Source organism: Heterocephalus glaber, unplaced genomic scaffold (genome assembly GCF_053883595.1).
Source record: "Heterocephalus glaber isolate CG9 unplaced genomic scaffold, H.glaber_assembly_v1.0 deba00001452, whole genome shotgun sequence".
Taxonomy (NCBI): domain Eukaryota; kingdom Metazoa; phylum Chordata; class Mammalia; order Rodentia; family Bathyergidae; genus Heterocephalus; species Heterocephalus glaber.
The window spans coordinates 17,897,367-17,915,125 of NW_028258302.1; the positions used below are offsets into that span (position 1 = coordinate 17,897,367).

Below are 17,759 nucleotides of genomic sequence, written 5' to 3' on the forward strand. Positions count from 1 at the left end.
AGGTGCAGGGCCAGGCTGCCACAGTCCATTCACCCAGCAGGAACACAGCCTCACTTGTCTGAAGATCTCGGGGCACCTGGATTTTACATATCAGAGGGGCTGGCTTCCCTGCAGAAGGGTTTAAGATAGGGGTGAGGGAAACTTGGTGGTGGGAAGGATTGCAGAGGCATTCTGACACCATCACAATAAAAGGAAAGACACTGATTAAAGCTTTCTTCCTTCAATATGCACATGAGAAGGCATCCCATGTCCATTCACTCTTCCATCCACCTCGTAAGTATGTGCAGGCTCTGTGCTGGGTCCTGGATACCCAGCCAGAAAGGAGACTCTGCCCTGATCTGGGGCTTGGGGAGAGCATGGATTCTACATTCTGATCAGAAGAAAGCCAATAAGCAAATAAAGATAATTACAGGTGGTACAATGAAGGGCATCAGCAAGTTCATGTAATAGGAATTAACTGAAGTAACTTCAGGTGGGATGGACCTGCTGCGTACACTGGTCATACCTGCTGTGTACTCTGGTCATACCTGCTGTGGCTTTTATTGAGGTGTTTGTGTGTGTGTTTGTGTGTGTTTGTTTTTTGAGACTGGGTCTCATTATGTAGGCCAGGTTGGCCTTGAACTCAGTCCTCCTGCCTCAGCCTCAAGGTGCTGGGATTACAGTCATGCACTTTTTAGTATCCAAAGGGAAATTAGTTCCAGGACCTCTCCCCTCTCTACAGATGTCAAAAGCCATAGATAGGGGCCAGGGATTTAGCTCAGTGGTTCTGCCGCCTTCCTTGCAAGCACAAGAATCCGAGTTCCATCCCCAGTACCAAAAAATATATATATAAAAACCATAGATCTTCAGTCCGTCATATAAAATGGTATGGTATTTCCATATAACCTACACATATCTTTCCATACACTTTGTTTTTTTGTTTGTTTGTTTTTTATACATGTACTTTTTTTTTCTTTGAGACTTGGCCTTGCTGTATATTCCAGGCTGGCCTCAAACTCACAGAGATCCTCCTGCCTCAGCCTTCCAATGGCTGAGATCACAGGCATGCACCACCACCCCAGGCCTGCCACATACTTTAAGTTACCTTTAGATGACTTATAATACCTAATACAATATAAATGCTAAGCAAATAGTTGTTATACTGTATTGTCTAAGGAATAATGACAAAAAAAGTCTGTAGACTTAGTACAGGGGCAGACAGCTTTTTTCCCCCTGTACTGGGAATTGAACACAGGGCCTTCACAGGAGTTACATCCCAGCCCTACTGGGCATGGTGGCACATGCTTGTAATTCCAGCACTCAAGAGGCTGAAGCAGGAGGATTGTCACAGCTCGAGGCCAGCCTGGCCTTCACAGTGAGTTCAAGACCAGCCTGAACTGCATAGCGAGATCCTGTCGCAAAAAAAAAAAAAAATCCCCAGTCCTTTGTATGTTTTCATTTTAAGACAGGCTCTGGCTAAGTCGCTAAATTGCCCAAGCCATGCTCAAACCTGTGATCCTCCTGCCTGATGGCTGCAACTCTTTCAACATATTTGTTTATGATTTTGTATTTTCCTGTAACAAATTTCCACTAAGTGGGTGGCTTATAAAGACGGAAAATGTATTCCTTCACTGCACACCAGCCAGAGGATTTAGGCCCACCCTAATCTAGTACAGCAGCATCTTAATTCCATCAATCATAAGTGCAAAACCCTTATTTCCTGATCACTCCCAGGAGGAGGAAGCATTTGGCTGTCACGCTGGCCCTGCCTTCTCCCAGGAGCAGCACGGGAGCAGGGAGAGAGAGGCACAGATTTCACATCTGCCAAAGTTGGATTACTGCCAAAGTTGGATTCTGGTCCCACTTTGGCCCAAACCAGCTGCATGATCTTGGACAACTCCCTTCCTTGCCCTGGGCCTCAGTTTCCTCCCTTGTAAAATAGGAGGGGTAGGGAAGGGAAAGGTGCCTGAGCTCTCCAAGTTTCTTTCCAGCTCTGACAAGCAGCTGTTCCCACTCACTGCACCACGTATGGTCACGTGTGCTGTGGCTTGCACGTGAGGACTAGTCCTGATTGCATAGGCACAGGCTGTGGGAGTCTCTACCAATGACCTGAACCCCGGCCCCTCCAGTGTCTTTGTTTTATTGTTTGCTTGAGACAAGATCTTGCTACGTAGCCCAGGCTGGCCTAAAACTCTTGGTGATCCACCTGCCTCAGCCTCCCAAGTGCTGTGCACCATTATACCCTGTAAATGCTACACTCTGAAATGCCTCAATTCCCAAAGCGACCTCAATAAATATTAGGCAAAATGATCACACCTGCTCTTTCAGTGCCCACTTTTCCTTCTAGTCCTCTCTCATGATGCTTCTTCCCACCACTGTTCTACCTCATTTCTGCCAGGGCTGTTAAAACACCCCTCCAATCTGGTCTGCCCACCTCTGTGCTTTTCTCAAAACACAGCTGAAAATTCCCCTATGGTGGCGCTTGATGGCACATACCTATAATCCCAGTACTTGAGATTATATCGCTGAGAGTTCGAGGTCAGCCTGGGCTACATAGTGAGTTCAAAGCCAGCCTGAACTGCATAGTGAGACCCTGTCTCGAAAAACAAAACAAAAAGCTCTTAGTCCTTTACAAGAGCGCGGCCAATGCCACCTTGAGTTTTTCTTCCTTGGAACGCCAGAGGGCGCTGCAGAGACGGACGCGTTGTAGAGGAAGCGGCGCAAGTCTAGCAATCTGGAGGTTGGCCCACCCCTTTTTCCTCCCGAGTCAATCGTTGACCCGAGGGCCGGAGCCGCTCCGCACCTGCGCCTTAGGAGGGAGCCGGGCGGGCGCAGAAGTAGTGATGCGGAAGCCAGTGGGCAATTCGTGGATAGTGGCCGGCGTGCTGCTGGCGTTAGTCCTCGGAACGGCGCAGTCGGCGCGAGGGGCTCCGCCCCGCTACACCCCGGACTGGCTGAGCCTGGACTCCCGGCCGCTGCCGGCCTGGTTCGACGAGGCCAAGTTCGGGGTGTTTGTGCACTGGGGCGTGTTCTCGGTGCCGGCCTGGGGTAGCGAGTGGTTCTGGTGGCACTGGCAGGGCGAGGGCCAGCTCGGGTACCAGCTTTTCATGCGCGACAACTACCCGCCCAGCTTCACCTACGGCGACTTCGGGCCGCAGTTCACGGCGCGCTTCTTCCACCCCGACGAGTGGGCCAAGCTCTTCCAGGCCGCGGGGGCCCAGTGAGTGTCCTCGGGGCGGGCGGCCGGGGCCGAGGGCTGGGGCGCCGGAGAAGGGTCGAACTGGACGCTGCGCACCTGATCCGAGGAAGGTGCATCTGCTTAGGCATCTGTAAGTCAGGTTTCAGGCTGGGGACGTGGCTCAGTGCAAAGACCTTGTATTCAAACTTCCAAAACAAAAAAAGAAAAAGAAATGCAAGTTTCAGAGAGGAACCACCCCTCCCTATCTACGCCTGAGCTAGGCGACACCTGCTGTCCCTTCCAGACTAAATCAGCGGCCTGGAATCTGGTCCTCGTTCAGTTGTGGGCCCAGACAAATCCCTGCAGGTCCCTGCAGCCTCCCTGGACACCTGCAGAAGGGAGCTGCCCTGTGCTCTCGATGGAGAGGGAGGGAAGGTAGCTTGGCCTGGGGCGTGGGGCTGCAGTACAGATTCTCCCTCTGCTGCCCTCTGCCCAGCTGGTGTGCCGTGCTCCTGGGCAGTTTGTGGTGTGTTAGGAACTGTGAGTCTGAGGCCAGCCTGAACTACACAGTGAGACCCTGTCTCAATAAATGAATGAATGAATGAATGAGTGAATTCTGGGAGACAGCCTCTTCCCAGACCCCTTCTTTGATGGATAAGATAAAAGAGGAAGGGACCTAATATCCTAGGCTGCAGATCTTAGGACTCCAAGGTGAGGGCTGTACCTACTGAGCTCAGGGTCTGCAAACTGGCCATGGGAGCTGGTTCTGTGCCAGTTTTTGTAAAGCCTATGAAGTGAGAATGGATTTTACATTTCCAAAGGATTGTAAGAAGAAAAGGAGAGATGATTGTACTACATACTCATAGCTCCTACAGTATACCTGTCCCTTGAAGTTCAGGAGTCCCCCACACCAGCCAGTCATCAGATCATCATATGTGGGCATTATCTACTTTTCTGCCATAAAAGTACATGAAATAGCAAATGATTAGGTTATTTCATCGCCTGCCTTTCTCCCAGCCCTTTAGGTCTTCTGTCACTTCCTTTTTTGTTTTCGTTTCTGTTTTTTGAGACAGGGTCTTGCCATGTAGTTCAGTGTGGTCTTGGACTCACTGAGTAGCCTAGGCTGGCCTCGAACTCATGGTGATCCTCCTGCCTCAGCCTCCTGAGTGCTAGGATTACAGGTGTGTGCCACCATGCCTGCCTTGTCACTTCTATAAGTGAGAGGTAATTCTGTAGGTTTGGTAAAACAGCTTGCACTGCTCTAATTTCCTATCACTAGTCCAGATCATTCTCCTTCAGGGCAAATGGTTAATGAAAGTTAATTATTTATACCCAAAAGGGTTGAAGAATGAAAGAACTAAAAACAACAAAAAAGAATCAGAGAGCTAGTTTTCTCTCACCTACTCCTTCCTTCCCTCTGGAGCTCCTCAGCTGGACACAAGGACTATGACTCAATCAATTTGCCATCATTCTTAGAATAATAGCCACAGGGTGTTATGGAGTCACTAATATAGTGACTCTCATCTCAGCACATTTCCTGTTGTCAAGTTCTCCCCACCAGCTTTGGTCTTGCAGTTGGGGATTGAACCCAGGGCCTTCACACTGAGTTACATCCCCAGCCCTTTTTTACTTTTTAATTTTGAGACAGGATTGCTAAATTGCTCAGGTTGGGCTTCAATTTAACAGTCCTCATGCCTCAGCCTCCCAGAATGTTGGGATTACAAGAACCCACCTGGCTTTCCTCACCACGTTTAAAGCTGAGGGAAGGCAGGCTGGGCAAGCTTGTGTTTGTAGCAACTGCTGCCAACTGCTCAGCATTTCATTCCCAATGCTGTGCTTTGCAGTAGTTGTAAATGTTTATTGGATCTTAGATGTTAATTAAATCTGGACATCTGCCTTTGTTCATTCAGTTTTTTTGTTTTTTTTTTTCTTTTTTTTTTTTGGTACCGGGGATCGAACTCGGGACCTTGTGCTTGCAACGCAGGCAGCGGAACCACTGAGCTAAATCCCTGGCCCTGTTCATTCAGTTTTGACATCCACAGGTATGTGGTCTTCACCACAAAACATCATGAAGGCTTCACAAACTGGCCCAGTCCAGTGTCTTGGAACTGGAACTCCAAGGACGTGGGCCCCCATCGCGATTTGGTGGGTGAGCTGGGAGCAGCTCTTCGGAAGAGGTATGTGTCTGTGGACAGCTGCCTGTCCTCTCTTCTGCTCCAGCCTCCAGAGTTCTCACCTTCCTACTCTTGTGTGTTGTGTTTCCTAAATTTGCACTTAGCAAGTAGTCTGAAAGGCTTCTGGCCTTTGAATTTCCAGTATTGGAGGCTTAGAAGTTCTCACGTGACCAAAAGCGACACCATCAGAGAAGTTCATGGCCTTAACTTTAAGAACAAGTTAAGCAACTCCTGTGACCTGCTCAGTATTTCATTCCCAATGCTGTGCTTTGCAGTAGTTGTAAATGGTGATTGGCTCTTAGATGTTGATTAGATCTGGACGTTAGAAGCTGGACATCTTCTGTGTATTGGTTTAGAGTTTAGTCACATGATGAAATGCCTACCTTCAGTTCCTTCTCTTTTTTTGGTACCAGGGATTGTACTCAGGTCCTTGAGCTTGCGAGGCAGTTGGCGGAACCACTGAGCTAAATCCCCGGCCCTCTTCAGTTCCTTCTTAGTCTATGTATTGCGGCCTTATCCTTAACTTCTTACTGGCATAATGTTTTGACAATACCATTGCCGCAGACCAGCTGCAGTCGATGTAGGGTAGGAAGGGGAGATGTTCTGGGCCGACGATGAGAAAAGAACCTTCACAAGCAATGTTCAGGTTCCCTCTGAGAAGTCTCAGGGTCTGATTTATTTTTATATCTTTAAGCAATAGCTGGGAGCCATTGGGCGGAACATGTTTACATTTTAAGTTGCCTTAGCAATTTCTATTGAAGTAAAGATTATTTTTTTCTAGACAAAGTACAATTCCTCTAAGCTGTTTCATTTCATTGAACATCATGAATACATACTTAAAAATTACAGTTGTCCCCTTATTTACCCACACCTAAACAGAACAGAAAGTAATTTAATCAAAATCTTTATATCAGCGGGGTTACAAGCAAGATTTAATCAACTAAGTGTCAAACTTGTGGTTACCAGCTGGCCCTTGAGAAACTGCACAATGGTTAATATAGTTTGCTATTAGCTCTCTATTTTTCTATACCTCTATTCATCTTAACTAAATGTCATTTGGGTTCATAGTCTATGAGCAGGAGATATTTACAGCACTTTGAGAAATATTGAGTAACTTGCCTCCTTAATGCATTTACCTGTCTTAACTTTCTTTCTTTTTCCCATTTTCCACTATTTCTTTCATCCAAAGTCTGTCTTTCCAATCTTTTCATAAGACCCCTTTAGTAAATAGAATGTCAACAATAAGAGGGGGAGTCATAGTAGTGGGGGAAACAGTGGGGGTTTTAGGAGAGGTTTCTTTAGAAGTGGATGTGGCAATAGAACTAAGAGAAACTGGGATTTGGGACTTGTGAGCCAGATCAGATTTCAATATATCATTTCCAATTTGCCTCATGGAGAGTTTGTTTTTAGTCACAAGCACAATGACCTCTGTGATCAGCGTAACAATTATAAACATTATGGCTGGAAAAAATAAAACATGAGGGTACGATGTGTTCCACCCTTTCTTTCCCCCAGCTGGAACTTTGTCAAGCAGCAATGGAGGTCGGTTGGGCTTCGCCACACCATTATTTTTTATTTGATTCATGATAATTGTGCATACTTATGGGATATGGTGTGATAATTCTCTACACGTATGCAATATGTATGACCATATCAGGGCAATTAGCTTTTCCATCTCCTTAAACAGTTATCATTTCTTTGTGTTGGGAGCCATCAACCCACCACCTCCCCTTTGCAGTACTGGAGACTGAGCCCAGGGCCTGGTGCATGCTAGGTAAGTGCTGTACCACTGAGCCACATCCCCAGCCCAATTCTTTTCTTCTTCTTTATAAAATATATAATAGGGCTGATCTCCAGCAGTGCAAAAAAAGAAAATATAAATTGTTACAGCCAGGCGTGGTGAAACATATCTCTGAACCTAGCTCCTCAAGAGCCTGAGGCAGGAGGTTCACAAGTTCAAGGCCAGACTGGGAAAATTAGTGAGACTCTATTTCAAAATAAGAAATTTTTAGCTAGGCATGGTGGAACACACCTGTAATCCCAACACTTTGATCCAGGAGATTGCCACAAGTTCTGGGCCAGCCTGAACTACATAGTGAGTTCAAGGCCAGCCTGGAATACATAAATGCTGTGTCCAAAAAAACAAATTTTAAAAGGGCCTGGTGATGCAGCTCAGTGGTAGAAAGCTTACCTACATGAGGCCCTGTGTTCAATCCCCAGGACTGTGCAAAAAAAAGTAGTTACATATAGTATTGTCCAAAGCAGTATACCAAATCTTCTTGCTGAAGTGAATGATAAATAATTTAGGAAAATGGTTTTGAATCCCACCCTTCTCCATACCCTATGGGTAAATTTCACTGATACATAAAAGATGCTGTAACAGATTTTTCTTAAATTATTATTTCTTTGTTTAATGACAGTTGCTGCCATGTCTTTCTGTTTAAGGAACATACGCTATGGTCTCTATCACTCACTCTTAGAGTGGTTCCATCCACTATACCTACTTGATAAGAAAAATGGCTTTAAAACTCAGCATTTTGTCAGTACCAAAACAATGCCAGAGCTGTATGACCTTGTTAACAGGTAAGAAACAAATAAGTTTGACTATGTTTTGTCAATGAAATCAGAGCTTCCTATTAGTTAGATGCTTTTAAGGAGGGAAGGGGTTGAGCTGGCTGAGACAGGAGGATCACCATGAGTTCAGGGCCAGCCTGGACTACATGTGGAATACATAGTGAGACCCTGTCTCAAAATACCAAAGGGAAATGATGACAAAAACTAGAAGATATCAAAATAATAAAATTGGTGGTTGCATTAAGGCAAAATTCACTTTTCCCTTCTACTTTTCAACATTTCTTTAACTAGTCATATCGTCTTTGTAAAATGAAACAATCACACAAAACTCAGGATGACAGTGAAGTCAACTTCAGGTCCCTGCTTGGCTGCAGTTTTCCCTTCCATCAGTACCTTGGAGAGCGTGCAGTTTAGATAATGTGTAGCTTGGGTCTTCTTGTCTCTTACAAGCCCAAATCAGACCACCTGTGAGCCTCAGAGTCCCACTCTGTAAAGAGCCCGATTCTCTAGGGCTCAGGATAATGCGTGAAACATCTCTATCGCAGTGGCTGGTGCAGAGTAGGGAGGCTATCGCTGCTGTCATTATCATTATCTTAAAATGACCACTGTCACTTTGGCCTTTGCCACTACTGTTCATGTTTTATCCTTGATTTGCCTTGTCATACCTGAGGGCTCATAGGATGGTGGACCCTCCAGAGTTCCATAAAAGCCAGGGCAACTTAGGAACACCCTGTCTCAAAATACAATGTTTTTTTTTAAAGGTCTTGGGATGCAGTGCAGTGGGAGACACTTGTCTCACATGCATGAGGCTATCATGTACTCATGTCTCCCCACCCGAAAAAAAAAGAAAAGAAAGAAGAAAGGGGGAAGGAGAAAGAAAAGAAAGAAGGAAAGAGGGCAAGTAGTTTCTTCAAGGCCAGAAAGATAACTGGGTTTCTGATCCAGTAATGGCCAGGTCTATCCAAGCTGTAGGCCTTCCTTAGTAAAGTCATCTTGGGATGGGGTCTGATGCAAGAGGGGTTCCCCCCTTCTAAAATGAGAATCCAGACACAGAAGGCTGCCTCTTGCCATGTGTAGTGGCACACACCAATAATCCCTGCACTACGGCAGGAGGATCGCAGTGAGTTTGAGGCCAGCCTGAACTACATAGTGAGACCTTGTCTCAAAAAACAAGGCCAGGGATGTAGCTTAGTGGCACTGCGCCTGCCTGGCAAGTGCAAGGTCCTGAGTTGGATCCCCTGTAGGTACATGGGAGGGGGAGAACCCGTAACCATTTAGTTCTGAGAACCACTCTTTTGCAGTGCTGAGGATAGAACTCAGGCCTCCTGCATACTACGTAGTGTTCTACCACTGAGCTTCAGCAGCAGCCCAGAAGCACCACTTTTAATTGGCATTAGTCACTGGGAGGAAACCAGATTACACACACACACACACAGATTATAGCTCCTATTTCTAAAAAGAGGTTAAAAAAAAAAAAAGATGAGGATATGTACCAAAGCGCTGTTTGATTTTAACAGTAGTTATGTTAACAAAGTGATTTTTTTTATTGTTATTGCTATCATCTCTTTAGTTTTCCATATCCTCTGCATTGTGGTAATCTTATGGTACTTTCAAAATTGGAGGAATTTTTTTTCAACGTTGGGGATTATACCCAGGCCCTCATGCATGCTAGGCAAATGCTCCACCCTTGAGCTGTACCCCCAGCCCTAATATCTGTTGCAAAAGTGAGCCTCACAGGCTGTCCTGTGAACACATTCAGATAATGAACTGTTCTGCTCACTGCTTTCCAGCTACAAGCCTGACCTCATCTGGTCTGATGGGGAGTGGGAATGTCCTGATACTTACTGGAACTCCACCCATTTTCTTGCTTGGCTGTACAATGATAGCCCTATCAAGGTAAGTATCCATCTGATTTATTTTTTATTTGTTATGATAAAAGTAAGTATAAGGAGCCAAGATATGGAGTACTAATAAGGACAAAAGCAGCAAATAATATCAGCGTGTAGTCATTGAGCCTGGAGCACCTAACAGATATTAAAGGTTTCTCCCTTAATTCTACCCCCCTGGAGTATAAGCTTTCTTTTTCTTTTTTAATTCTTGATTTTGACAACATAGGTCTAAGTAGTGTTAACTTCACATGAAAGAGTAGAAATAGTATGTTGAATTCCTAGACCACTGCAGAGGAAACAGACACTACTATACAAACAAATATTATGAGAAAACATTCCAAAATTATGTGCAAAGCATAAAATTAAGTGATAGGAATGACATGTAATGTCAGTGGCTTCATGGACCCTATACTGATCATATAACTTAACTCCGAAGGAACTAGGTCATTCCCTTTCTCCAAATTCTTGGTGGTACCTTGTCTACCCAAAGCCCCTACCCTAATCAGCACTATTAGCCAGTGTATAGTGGCTAACCATTTACACTTTGTATTGGGGTAACTTTATCAAGCAGCAGAGGTCTTAATCTTCACTATAGAAAATTTTTAATTTTTTTTTTTACATATTTTAGATATGTTGGGATTTTTTTTTTTTTTTTTTTTTTTTTTTTGGTACCGGCGATCGAACTTGGGTCATTGCGCTTGCGCAGCAGGCGGCAAAACCACTGAGCTGAATACCCAGCCCAGATATGTTGTGGATTTTAAAGAAAAATCTAAATATAAAACCAGTTTAGGGGATGGGGATTTAGCTCAATGGTTCCGGCACCTGCCTTGCAAGCACAAGGTCCCAAGTTCCATCCCCGGTACCCCCCCCAAAAAATAATAGAAAAAACAGTTTAGGGGCTGGGCGTTTAGCTCAGAGGTAGAGCACATGCTTAGCATGCCCAAGGGCCTGGGTTCAATCCCAGCAGAAAAAAAAAACAAAACAGTTTGAACTGAGGCACTTTGATAGTTTCATAAACCTCCAAGGATTTTACTGGGTAGCTATTACTAAGCTTGGAAAGTGGAAAGAAATTTAAAACAGAAAGAGACCCCATGTGATAACTGAGATGGATTCAAAGTAGTTTTCAGGAACTTGCATGTAGAGACTATCAGTTGTGCAGTTGTCCCAAGGTCACGTCTGATACAGTGTCATCATTGTCCACATATCTATGTTCTCAGCAAGTCTCTGCTAGATCTTTAAGGGTAGATTTATTTACCTCAGGTACACTAGAACCTGGCAGAGTATGAACCTCATACTGAGTAAACAGTCATTGAATGAATGGGTGCCAGATGTTCTCTGAAATGGTTTTCATATACCTGTTCATTGTGTGGGCCCCTGGAACTAGGGCATTTTTTGGGTTTTGGTCAAGTGTGTGAAGTGAAGGAGCAGGGGAAAAAATTAAGCAAAAATGCATGGTTGAAAAAGAGAAGAAAAGGCTGGGTATTTAGCTTAGTGGTTCCGCTGCCTGCCTTGCAAGCACAAGATCCCGAGTTCAATCCCAGGTACTAAAAAAAAAAAAAAGAAAAATAGAAGAAAATATCAATCCCAGTGCCATTTTAATAGCACAGCTAGTGGGCTGGGGATTTAGCTCAGTGGTTCTGGCACCTGCCTTGCAAGTGCAAGGTCCCAAGTTCAATCCCCGGTACCAAAAAAAAAAAAAGCACAAGTAGTTGGCAATGGTGGTAATCTCTGTTACTCAGGAGGCTGAGCCAGGAGGATCACATATTTGAGGCACAGCCCGGGCAACTTAATGAGACCCTGTCTCAAACTAAAAAATTTAAAAGGATTTGGTTATAACTCAGTGGTAGAGCACTTACCTAGCAGTCCCCTGTACTGCAAAAAAAAAAAAAAAAAAAAAAAAAAAGCACAATATGCTGCTTTGGTCTCTCTTAAAGAATTTCAGCTCCCAGTATGGTGGTGCAGGAGGCTGAAACAGGATCTCTGCAAATTCAAGGACAACCTGGGCTACATAGTGAGACCCTGTCTCAAAAAAAAAAAAAAAGGATTCAGTTCCACAGCAAGCAGAACCTGTGGTGCAGTCCTGTCTCTGCTCATTTACACACTACCTTTGCAAGCAGGATTGTCGAAACAAGGACTTATTTATTGTGAGCCAGCTCTGTGGCATGGTGTGTGCCAAGCCTTGAAGCTACAGAATTGATGGTTTCGGCCTTAAAGAAACTGCAATCTGAAGAGAAAGAGACAGATTGCACTGTGGAATGATCAGTATGACAGTAGGAATCTGTCCAAGGTCTCCTCAATCTGCCAAATGCACAGGGTACTGCGTTAGAGCCTGTGGCCATGCAGAAGTTGAAGGCTGTGTCCACCCTTAGAGGACTGAGTGTACGAGGCAGGGTACTTAGCTTCTGGGGGCTCAGAGAACGGGAGGAGTTGGAGACAGGGATGAGGTGTTACTGACCAGCCAGCCACTCTGGCCAGGGGCAGGGTGTTGCCACTTTTAATCCTCTCAAACTCCAGCAAGGTAGGTGATCTTTTTCTTTTGGTGTGTTTAGTTGTTGGGGTTTTGTTTTGATTTGGGTTTGGTTCTTTTACAGACAGCTAGACTTAAAAGGTAGTCACCTGCCTAAGGCCCCCTGACTAGTAGGTGACTCTGAAAGCCCCAGCTGACCTTGGGTTGAGCTTGAGTTGCCCCTTTCAGTTCTGAGACCTTGTGATGCCCAGTCCGTGGTAATGAGTACAGGACCCTGGATCACACTGGCTGGAAATGATGAGTATTCTTCTGTTTTGCTTTGGCACTCAACTAGCATCCATGGGAAAAACTTCCATGGTGATGTGGGTGACCCTAAAACAGGCAAAAGGGGGAGTTTTAAGTGTTTATTATATCTCCTTTCTCAGGATTTTCAGTAATTGCCTTGTATTGGCCACTCTGTTATAAAATATACTGCTATAGGGCCAGGGATATAGCTCAGTGGTGCTGCTGCCTGCCTCAAAAGCGCAAGGTCCTGAGTTCAACCCCCAGTACCAAATAAATAAATAAATAAATAAATAACACTGCTGTACATTAAATATTGACATTAAGATATTCCATGTGATGGTTTCTTATAGTTCAGCTCAGCTTGGAAGAAAATGGGTATTTGTTGACTTTTCCACCTGGGGAAAGAAAGTTAAGGCTGTGTAGTGGGCTGAGGATCCTGGGCTGAGCTGGGAGGCCGTGGACACTGCCCAGGGACAGGCCCAAGGGGAGCACCCTCTCTGCCTCTCTCCTAGTGGGGTTTCCTAGGTGTTCTTGCACACAGGCTCTCTGGCTCTGGCACTAGGTATCTCACTTGATCTTAGCCAAAAGGCTGAGAAGCGATGGCACTAGGTATCTCCACACTGGGTTTCAGCCTTAGCACTCTTGATATTTGGGGCCAGGTATTTCTTTGTTATCGGAGTGTCCTGTGCAGTGTCCCCCTGGCCACTTCCCCTGGATGTCACTGCGGGAGTGACAACCTGAAGTGTCTCTAGACTGCCAAATGTCTGTCCTCTTCAAAGCAAAACTGCACCTGCCCTGGTCCTGAACCATCGCTTTAGACAGACTGTTCCTCACTTCCAAATATACTGTGGCCCCACTATGCCACATGGAGGGGAGGAGCTAGGTGGCGTCTCTCCCGTGACCAGGCCCCCTCTCGCCTTTAGGATGAGGTGGTAGTAAATGACCGATGGGGAAAGAACTGTTCCTGTCACCATGGAGGGTACTACAACTGCCAAGACAAATTTGTGCCCGAGAGCTTGCCCAACCACAAGTGGGAGATGTGCACCAGCCTGGACAAGTGGTCCTGGGGCTACCGGCGCGACATGAAGTTGGCCGATGTCTTGAGCGAGTCTGAAATCATTGCGGTAAGGGCCTCTGAGCCTCTGGCTTGCTAACTACTCCTCTCAGCAGACTCCTAACCAAGGGTGACAAGTGTGGGTCAGCAGACCTTCTAAGGCTGTTGAACATGCAACAGAAACCTGTCCTCAGAAAGTGACTGTAATTACAGAAGAAAGTTCTACATTCAGAAATGGCCTTCCCGGGATTATTTACAGTTAGACATAGGAGTGATTTGAGCTTCTTACAACCAATAAGGGATAAGGAAGCCAATTAGAGGATTTCCTTCACCATTAAAATGTTGAGAGCTGGAAGTGTAGCTCATGGTAGAGCACTTGCCTAGCATGTTTGAGGTTTTAGCTTCCATCATCAGCACGAATTTAAAAAGGAAGTCGATGATGTAATATGGGTAAATGTTTAATTCATGGAGTAAAAAAACTGTAACACATTACTACATATAAAATTAACTACATAGGAGAAAGACTGAAAGACACCAAAAGTTAATGGTGTATCTGTTGGTATACTGTAACATAAAATTTTCTGTATGTAACATAAGTCTTTCTGGGTTACCTTGAAGTTCAGCACCATGAGCTGTGCAACCCCACAGGAAGCACCCATGACCACTCCCTGAGGTACAGGTTAATACCCATCTTAAGGGCCAAGGATTTAGTCAGTGGCGCCATGCCTGCCTCGAAAGTGCAAGGTCCTGAGTTTGATTCCTGGTCCCGAAAAATACCTTTTTTTTTTTTTTAATACTCATAACAGCAGTTTTTTTGTTTTGTTTTGTTTTTTGGTACCAGGGATCGAACTTGGGTCCTTGCGCTTGTGCAGCAGGCGATGAAACCACTGAGCTAAATCCCCAGCCCAGCAGTTTTGATTTCTCATATGATCTTGTCCTGCATTTATAATGACAAAGAAAATAGTTTTTTGGGGGGGGCAGCGGGGATCAAACTCAGGACCTTGCACTTGCAAGGCAGGTGCAGCGCCACTGAGCTAAATCCCCGGCAAGCAGATAGTTTTTCAATGACAAGAGAATATTCACAAATGAAGAGCTTGCTTAGATCATTGTGCTTGTGTGAATATCTGTGTATTCTGAGCATTGCTCCAGGCGCAGCATTCCTAGCTCGCCTTTCATTGTCTCTGCTCTCCAGGAACTGGTTCAGACTGTAAGTCTGGGAGGCAACTATCTTCTCAACATCGGACCTACTAAAGATGGCCTGATCATTCCCATCTTCCAAGAAAGGCTCCTCGCTGTTGGCAAGTGGCTGCAAGTCAGCGGGGAGGCCATCTATGCCAGCAAGCCGTGGAGGGTGCAGCTGGAGAAGAACGAGACCTCTGTGTGGTGAGTCTGTCTGCTGACAGACCCAGGCCGAAGGCTGTCTTAAGGGAACCCCAAAACTGTTCTTTTGCTATAAAATTTGTGACCTCATGGGGTCATGGCTTAGGCCACCAGAGTGGCTTTGATTAGACAGGGAGGCAGTAGGTTTGGAGAAAAGGGAAGTTGCAGCAAAGCACTGAGTAATTTAGAAGTAATTGTTACCCTGCTTCCGGACAATAATGATAGTTATGCTTGTGGAGTACCCACAATGTGCAGGGTCCATACTCAGTTCTTGCCATTCATTCTTGGACTTCTGGATCTGGTTATTTGATCTTGGACCTCAGTTTTTTCAACCACAGAATGGGCTGATGATACTTCATAGAGTTGTTTGAAAACTCAATGAGGTAATACATGTAAAGCACCCAGCAAGGCCAGGCATAAACAGTATCCAGTAGAAGGTACTGCTGATGTTATACTGAAGAGCTTCAGTCTTTGGATCAGGCCAAACACGCTAATCCTTCTGTTTGGATCAGTGTCTATTTAGTGATTCTCATCTTCTTCCCTAAACACATTGAAATCTCAGGAGGATAAATTTGTCTTCATTATATATCTTATCCTTACTATATCCTTTATTTTCTCATGGATTTGAAGTTGACAAGAAGATTTACATAAAGTAAATGGCTTCAGTGTGAAATAACAAATGTAAGAGTTAACTAGACAAAAACAGTGTAACAACCCAAAAGGGGAACACAGAAGATAGGAAAGAGCTTTGTAGGCTGCTTCCTCCTGCTTACTGTAATTGGTGTTATCAGTGCCTCCCTGTAGCAGTGACAGGCTTGGGGTCTTGGGTTTGGTAGGTAATTGAAAAAGAAATGGACAAGATTATCATGGTGCCAGCATTCTTAACAGTGATATTTCCTTCCCCCCAGGTATACTTCAAAAGACTCAGCTGTTTATGCCATTTTTCTACAGTGGCCAGAAGGTGAAGTTTTGTATCTTAAATCCCCCAAAGCTACCTCAACTACAAGGGTAAGGAGTCCCATCAGTTCTAAGTTGTACTTACCTCCTACCCTTTTGTCTTTGGTGGGACTGGAGATTGAACCCAGGCCCTTCATACTGAGCTATATTTCTTGCTTTTATTTTTTCCTTTTTTGTTTACTTTTTTTTTTTTAAGACAGGGTCTCACTATGTAGTTGAGGCTGGTCTTGAGCTCACTATGTAGCCCAGGTTGGCCTCAAATTGAAAGTGATCCTCCTGCGTCAACCTCCCGAGTGCTGGGATTACAGGCCTGCACCACCATGCCTGGCTGTAGCCCTTTTTTAATTTTTATTTTGCAAAGGGTTCTTGCCAAGTTGCCCAGGCTGGTTTCAAACTTCTGATTCTTCTGTCTCAGCCTCCCAGAGTGCTGGGATTACAGTCGTGTGACAGCACACGGAGCCTAATTAGCTTTTTTTTAATGGAACTGGCAGGCCCTCTGTCCTTCCTGGGGAAAGGTCCCCCAGGCTGCTCCCACATCTGTGCTCCTAGCAGGCTGTCTTCCCTGTCCTGGCCTGGCATGGTGTCCAGACAGTAGTTTGTGTGTATTGGTGTGTTACTGGGGTTTCCCATTCCTTTTCCCTGCTGCAGGTAACCATGCTGGGACTCGAGGGAGATCTGAAGTGGTCCAAAGATGCATATGAAGATCTCCGAATCTCTCTGCCTCAGTTGCCTCCCTCTGCGCTCCCAGTAGAGTTTGCCTGGACTGTGAAGCTGGAGGGAGTGAAGTGAGCCAGAGCTTAGGAGGAGAGAGGCGCTGCTTTGATTTCCCTCTCACAGAGCCCGAATCACAATAAAGCCACCTTCTTTCCCCACCCTGAAATGGCCTTTCCACCAGACTTTAGTCCAGAAAACTGAGTGCATCACACTGATGACTAATGGAGCAAACACCTAAGAGCCATTGCTAGTGTGTTTCCCTGTGGTCAGATAAAGAAGAGACTGAAAGGTTAAACCGAGTTCTGCACCCTGACGGTGGGGGCCGGGCGGTCTACAGTGGAGACTCCCTCCATTCTCTGTTCTGTCACCTTCCTGCCAGCTCCGTGACTTTAGATGAAGAATAAGCCAGGTTACCCTGTGCCTGTGGGAGGGGTGGAGGGAGTCTGGAGTGTACCACGTGCGTGCTCCGTTTGATGTGAGTTGTCCCAAACTGCTCCTGCAAAGTTGAAAGCCTAGAGCAGAGGGAGAAGCTTTTGAGTCGCTACTGGTCCCTCTTCAGAAGCTTCTAATGGCAAACTAAGATCTCTGAAATAGAGCATGTTTACAGTGGAACTGTGAAGACAGTGCCATCCTACCCTGCCTTTTTAAATATGATCAAATAAATCTGTAAGTCTAATTATTTCTAACAAAAAGCATGTTGTGGCTTTCTGTTCCTGGTTCCACTTTTTTTTTTCTTGTAAATGTTTTTAATAGATGATGGAAAAAGGGTAAAATTTTGGTGAAAAGCTTTTTTTTTTTTAAACAGTAGTAGGGATAGAACTCGGGGCATTTGCACTGAGCTAAATCTGCAGCCCTTTTAAAACTTTATTTATTGATTGATTGATTGATTGGTACCAGGAATCAAACTCAGGACCTTGTGCTTGTGAGGCAGGTGGAGGAACCACTGAGCTAAATCACCAGCCCTATTTATTTTATTTTTTATCAGGACTGAGAATGAAACCAAGGGGGTTTGACCACTGACCTACATCTCCAGCCCTTTTTCTGTATTTATTTTGTGTGTTTGTTTTGTTTTTTTGAGACAAGGTCTTGCTATGCAATTCAGGACGGC

General features: G+C 45.2%; 1 protein-coding gene across 3 annotated transcripts; it reads left to right on the forward strand.

Moving 5' to 3' along the window:
- The first annotated feature begins 2,713 nt into the window (after positions 1–2,713).
- Fuca1 (alpha-L-fucosidase 1) lies at positions 2,714–16,817 on the forward strand. Of its 3 annotated transcripts, XM_004850575.4 has the most exons (8): positions 2,716–3,199; positions 5,200–5,334; positions 7,777–7,914; positions 9,696–9,801; positions 13,470–13,670; positions 14,793–14,983; positions 15,889–15,988; positions 16,586–16,817. In XM_004850575.4, exons 1-8 carry the CDS (start codon positions 2,823–2,825, stop codon positions 16,724–16,726), a joined length of 1,389 nt encoding a protein of 462 aa, XP_004850632.1. In that variant the 5' UTR covers positions 2,716–2,822; the 3' UTR covers positions 16,727–16,817. The 3 variants fall into 3 exon arrangements, with proteins under 3 accessions (XP_087071698.1, XP_004850632.1, XP_012929851.1); XM_087215572.1 differs by lacking the exon at positions 13,470–13,670 and having other exon boundaries at positions 2,714–3,199; XM_013074397.3 differs by lacking the exon at positions 7,777–7,914 and having other exon boundaries at positions 2,718–3,199.
- The last annotated feature ends 942 nt before the right edge of the window (positions 16,818–17,759 follow it).